The 6,908-nt window shown below is 37.5% G+C and overlaps 1 protein-coding gene across 1 annotated transcript; it reads right to left on the reverse strand.

Moving 5' to 3' along the window:
* Nucleotides 1-2,895: 2,895 nt before the first annotated feature.
* On the reverse strand, nt 2,896-4,437 carry myct1b (myc target 1b). Its single transcript, XM_079262303.1, has 2 exons — nt 4,336-4,437; nt 2,896-3,492 (listed from the first exon to the last, which is right to left on the reverse strand). Exons 1-2 carry the CDS (start codon nt 4,388-4,390, stop codon nt 2,990-2,992), a joined length of 558 nt encoding a protein of 185 aa, XP_079118429.1. The 5' UTR covers nt 4,391-4,437; the 3' UTR covers nt 2,896-2,989.
* Between the last annotated feature and the right edge of the window lie 2,471 nt (nt 4,438-6,908).

Below are 6,908 nucleotides of genomic sequence, written 5' to 3' on the forward strand. Positions count from 1 at the left end.
TTTCCCCCCTTTCTTCCTTGAAATAGCAGCTGTGTCATTCAGTGCATCGGCGTTGATATTCACAGTGTTTCTCAGTCTCTATGCAACAGCAACACTGCATTGGAGAGCAGGGCACTTGCAGTCTCCATGGGTACTGATGCTGTCCGCTCTTCACCACCACCGCAGAAACCACACAGTGATGTGAACTCAGATATTCAATTTCTTTAAAAAAAAAACAAAAAAACAAAAAAACAAAAAAAAAAAAAAAACATCAACCTTTGAACAGATGTCAGTATCAGACTGTAAAATGGCTCTTGGAAACGATCATTTGTCTATCTGTTTGACGCCTGCAGGGTCTAAGATTTAAGTCTAAGTAAAAGACAAACCTTCTCCTTCAGAAAGGTCTCCCACATCAAATGCTTTCTTATTCAGGCGTCTTCTATGTGACCGCATCCAGCAGCCTGAATAAGACAGTGATCACGAGATGCACAGACATGCCAGGAAAACAAAGAAGTGTAGACAATATTAATTTAAAAAAAAGAAAAGAAAAGAAATTGTCAAACAATGAACGGCTGTACGTACCTGACACCGTATCACGTATCAATCCAGAGGTGTCGGTCGGCGCTCTGTCAGTGCCGTAGTGTTGCCAGGCGCTTCTCCTTTGGCGCACTTTGGGGTTGTGGCTTTAAAGCGGGTTGCCATGAGGATGATAGCACGCAAAATAGACCGAGCACAGAAAAAATGCGCGATAAGCCATATCAAGAGCTAATTAGATGTTAGCGTGGGTGATTTAGTCTTTTTTAAGATAATTATACAATTTAGTCTCGTTGGAGCCTCTCAATAGCAGATTTACTGCTGAATCTCAAACGGGTGTTTTTCACCAGAATGGCAACCCTGGACGACGCGCCTCATCTTTGTAATGTTAAGTTGAATTGACATTCTTGACAAAAGACCTTGATGTAATGAAACTGGTCACCCAGGGTCCTGTAACTTAGGCTACTTTTCCTGCAACATCGTGCAGCATTATTATTCATTTGTTTGTATCTCTGCTTAATTTCCGGGTACATTTTGACACAACTACAGATTTTCTCATTGTAAATTAATAAAATGGAATTTACTTATATAGTCTGCAAACAAATCATAAGCACTTTCAGTTTATTTTCATTTCCTATCTAGTGTTATTAGTTAATGTAATGTGTTGCTAACAGAATCTCTTTTAGTATCGTGGTCCTTGGTGACCATGGGGACATAAGTTATGAGAAGCTCTGTTGTTGATACAAATTTTACATTAGAAATAGAACAAAATGGACAAACAAATGCTTATTTGGAGATTATTTGTAGAGCAGACTAATAGGTTAAGCATCTGCAAGCTAAAGTAAAATTAGCTTGATCGATTTTTCTTTTCCACTTCAGTGTGATAGTTTGTGTCTGTACGTTTTTAATTACAACCCTGTTCCCAAAAAAGTTCAAACACATAATAAAATATTAATTAAAGCAGAGTGCAATGAACTGAGAATTTTTTATATCTGACATTTGATTGAAAATGGTCTGATGAAAAGTTTCTCAAAAGCTAAAAATGAAATATTTTATTAGCTGATTTAGTTTGCAGAATAGATTTCCTAATTTTAAACAACATTGTCACAAGATGTCTTTTTAAGGTTTGTTCAAGATTAAATTATTATATGAAACATATAAATAACAACAGCGTTGTGAAATGTGAAAACAAACACCTGGTGTTTTTAATTTGCAGTGGGTCAGGGACATGATCAAACAAAACAGTGTCCTATTCCCAGAAAAAAATCAGTCTTTCAAAGTAAAGATGAGCAGTTAAACTATGAAGAAATTACATTTCACACCATAAATTTGTCCAAATGTTGCAGAGAATTCACAGACATACCATGCAAGTAAGTCACAATCACAAGAAAACCTTTCTGTGGTTTGTGGACATAAACAGTTCATGTGAAAATAATTTAGGCATAAATGGAGCCTCATACAACCTATCTGTATGTGACTGCAAAACAAAAGTTGGGATCCTAAACTGTTTGCAAATGATGACATGCAAGGAAAAGATGATGCTGATGTCTATGGGCCTCAATTTAACCTGAACTGAGAAGAAATTAACAATGGGGCTAAATGATACATTCTGTGTATTTCTGAATGAGCTAGACAGGAGTGATTTAGCCTATTAGTATTAAGTTGATGTCTTTTTCAGAGAAGCATTTTCTTATTTCAGCAAGATTTTCCCAAACTACATGCTCACCCAACATGCCTCAACAGTAAAAGATTCTGCACTGGGACACCATCAGCTCGGACCTTTTTCCCAATCTAAAGATGTTTTATGCATTATAAAGCAAAAACTGTAATAAAGGCATCAGCAAACAGCTGAGTAGTTACTATATATCAAGGAAGATAAAGTCCACAGTAAATGGTTTCTTTGGTCTACAAACTGAAACCATAGCAGGTCTTCTAGTAGGTAGCTATATGAAGCATCCCGACAACTTTTCCAAACTTTTAATGGCCTGTGTCACCTTAAATATCTAATAGCAGCAAATTAAAAATGGCTATTTATATTTTCAAAAAATATATTTTAGTTGTACTAGTCTTTAAGCTATTTTCAGTCAGTGGAGAAGTTTAGAAAGTTTCCATGCACACATCAGAATTAAATCCTTTCACACACCAGTCCAGTATTTTCCAAAAAGTCAAGGTATTAACAGAAAGGGCTCTGAAAGACTGTGTTACTGTTATTTTCAGACATTTTTTCCACAATAAAGTAACTCAGAGATTAATCAAGAAAGTTATATAAAATTGTATTGATTATGATAATTGCAGCCATCTTTCGTATCTCATTGGATAAATCTGAGGTGCTGCTTCATGTTTGTGCTTCAAGCTGGAACATGTCAAAAAGCATCTGCTCGCCATGACTCAGAGGCTAATCTTGGCTGGTATGAAGCCAGAAAGTCCTCTGTAATCCCACAAGTTTGTTTCAGTCCTTGTACTCGCGTCGAATGTTTCATGTGCAAGTCTCCTCAAAGGCATGGATGACACTGTCGTATGCAGGAGGTGGAGTCTGTGAAGGGAGAAATCCTTTAAGGCCGTTGCTGCCCAACCAGAAGGAATGTCTCTTACTTGGTACAAGAGATGCTGAATCAGACGTGCTAGAACCCACAGTGTCCTCTGACATGGTTATCTGAGTGTCATCTCCCATATCCAGCTCAGGTCGGCTCTTCTTGGGCAATGGGCGAAAGGTTGATGTCTCTGGGCAGGGTTTACTCCCCAGTGGACCCACTGGCTCCAAGGAAGGTTGTCTGTATACACTCAGAAAAGTGCTTCTGTAAAGGCCCAGCTGACTGTTCATGGGGTCGCGTGTTTGTGAAAGACCACGTTTCTTTTTGGAACGCCTGGTGATCCTCGCTGTAGCCCGACGTCTGGATGCCCAGGTTAACACAATGTAGACCAAAGCACCCAACAGCAGACCCACAAGCACAGATAAACAGAAGGCTAGGATCATGTCATCTGGAAAAAGGAAATAAATGTGGAGTCTGAGAGAAGGAAGTGCAAATGGAACAAATGGAAATGTTTTGTAGAGTGGGAGGGTGGAGGTTTGTGTTGCTCTGAAAATGGACAACTTGTTCTCAAAATTTGGTTTAATCTGCATTTTAGGACAGAAGCAAATTTTCAGTGGGATAGACAACACAGATAAACACAAGTGATGCCAGATGTATTTATGGAAAGCACACGGCTCTGCTGTATTGATTTATTATTTGCGGCAAACTGCTTCACTGTATACAATGTTACATAAAATGTTACATCACACCTGGTGTGTGGGTTGAGCCGCTGTGTTGAAGAACAAACTGACTTCAGTGTCAATGTGAGACACACAACATAAAACAAGTTTCATTGCTTCTCAAGAAGAGTGGCTCAGAGGAAGTTGCAGCTGCAAGAATACTGCAAAGCTGGTAATGGAAATGTGATAGTGGACATTTTTATATTTGACAGTGGAAAAGCACCAACCTGAATGTAATTAAAGCCACTTCCAAATATAAAAATGTCAGGTTTTGATTTAACTTAAGATTTTTCTTGGAATTGTTTCTAATATAGTTTGTGATGTGCATGAAATGTGTAAATCCAGGAAACTGCATTTGATAAGTTGTTTCCTTAATTGAAGTCTGAATATGTGCATTTCTGTTGTCTTAAGTAGTTTAATTTCAGAACGTATGTTTGCTGAACGTATATCTTTATGTAAAACTGTGCTTGGTAAACCATAATAAAAACTGGCAAATCTTTTACAATACTTCACTCTAGTACCTCCTAAAAAACACTTCACCATGATCATTAAACAAATGAAAATACACTTACCAAGATTGAATGAATTTAAGATTTCCAGAATGGGATGTGTCTCATTTTGTGCCATTTTCCCACCACAAGCTGGTGTCGGGTACCACCACACTGGCTCACACAGACCTACAAACACTGAGCTTTTTCCAAGACAGGCTTTCTGCTTTTCTGTCCCTACAATGTTTGCTATTGCGGAAAACTTGCTGTCATGCTTCCTTCCCTCTCTGGCTTTAAAATTAGCAAATGGACTGCTTATCTGCGTGGGACATAACACTGGGAAATAGGGGCTGTTTCCCTTTTACATCATTTCCGTAGGATCAATACCATTTTAACAAAGGCAATATTTTCATAAACCAGGACATGTTATATGGGTTTTCATACAACAAAATTATGAGTTCAAGACTGAATGCACAAGTTCTTAGTGGAATATTTGCTAAACTTGTTATAAACATGTTAACAGAAAGGCTTTCGTTCTGATATAAAAGTCTTGGAAAGTTTTCAAGTGTAAACAATCTGAATAAGCAAAGCCATAAAACTCTGACTATCCACTCAAGAGTCTGCAGGGTATCAAGCTCTGAGTCTCTGTGGGGATTTCCTTCAATTGTTGCAGTGTTCCTACTTCTGTTCTGCTCTCAGGCTGGCAACACCACATATCAACTCTCCATTGCTCAACAACTGCTATAACACAAAGCTATTACCTTTCATTTACTGTGCTTATTTACACGTTTTATATTTTCTAACAAAGCAGGGCCTCAATCAAAGCATACACACTTTTTCAGATTCAAGAGACTTAAAAAATAACTTTAATGTCAAAGCGGTCTTGTAACAGATTATTCCAGCAGGTGGTGATGAAGTACCTATAATAAAACAGAGATTCGGAAGCCCTCCCAGCCTTCTTAAGCTTCTCAAAATAATCTTTAGGGCCCCCTGAAAAATTATGCAAGACTCGTTGTATAATGTGAATTCACCTCTGTTTAAGCTGTTTAAATCTCCTATCTCGCACTTTGAAATGATAATTTCAAAAACTTAAAACAACAATGATAATAAGTTATTTATTGAGCAGAAAAGTGGCGATAGTTAGGCTCAGTTCAAGTCTGTGTGAAAGAAAGACAAATAGTATGATGCAATCAGTTTGGCCTGAAATGTAATCCGATTTTCATGCAAGATTTAAATGTAGATTAAGAGAAGCCACATTAGGAAAATGAGAAGATGTTTATCTGTAATTTATGCAGTGTCATCACAGAAATAGTTAAGATAAAAAAAAAAAAAAAAGAGACAAAACATTTTTTCTGTGCAGATGCGTTGCATTTCATGTGCATAATGTAGAGCAACTGGTGCAGTTGATGTGGCATTACTGGTTTGTTTTAGACATGTGTTTTCCAGTGTTTCATACATTTATTGAAAATACAAGACAGCAAATATTCTCCTGCAATTCTGACTACTCTCCATCTTAAACTACTTTGTCTAACCAGTTGTGTTAATTGGAAATAGTTTCTGATCTATCATAAGAATCCCTCTCATTCATTTAGTCTCTTCTTGTTAGTGCAGTGGTATGAATGGCTCTCCTTTAAGGGTTTCCATCTCCACAAAAGGGGTCTGGGTCTCATTCAGTGTAACAGTTCAGACAGTTCATTCAGGTTGTCTGAGAGACCAATGTCATTCATTCCTGGCTATTCAGTTTGGCTAGCACAGGGCTTCTGTTCTAACCTTAAAACTTTCAAACTTTTAACTAGCTGGGAATGATTGAGGCCAGTGTACTTTGGTGCATATACCATTAATAGTTTGACATTTTCCAGACATGCATGCCTTCTTTATTAAGTCTTGAAAATTCAATTAGGAACAAAGCACTCCAGTCAAATAGCTAAACTCAAGAACCATAGTTAGAGGTCAGATGACCCGGGGCTGAAATTAGAGTAATATTGAAATATTTAAATAGTCTTTGTATCCAAATGGTATCACATTCCAAAAGTCCAGTTTCGCTTTGCCATTTTGATAAAATGGGCAAAGAATTTCAACAGCCAAAATAAATGTGTGAATTAAAGTTAATCCCTCAAAATGAATTTTACATATTTGTAAAATATGAAACAACAAAACAAGAAAACATAAAATGCATGAAAACAAATGAACTCCCTGGGTGCATCCGTCATTATCAAGGCCGGATAATCCAATGGGCATTATGGACACGGGGCCCAGGGGCCTACACCCATTGAGGGCCCATGTGGGGCCCACATAGGGTATACACCAGCAGTTTGGAAATTAAACTAAATGTATATCAAATCAAATCAAATTAAACTTTATTTCTATAGCACTTTTTGTGCTTAAAACAATACAAAGTGCTTCACATAATAAAACAATTTACAAGAAATAGATAAAACACACACACACACACACATACATCCACAGTCCCCTTACACCCACCCACAACCACCCTCACCCGTGCCCTATTAGCCCCTATAACAGTTAAAAGAAGACGAACGTAAAAGCCAGATAGTTACACCACAGTGTCTAGTGTATTACTACTGGCACCACTGGCTGAGAGATATTAGAAATGTCGTTTCACAGTGTATCATTCACAATTTTTACAATGTTATGCT

This window comes from Telmatherina bonti (genome assembly GCF_933228915.1).
Source record: "Telmatherina bonti genome assembly, chromosome: 22".
NCBI lineage: Eukaryota > Metazoa > Chordata > Actinopteri > Atheriniformes > Telmatherinidae > Telmatherina > Telmatherina bonti.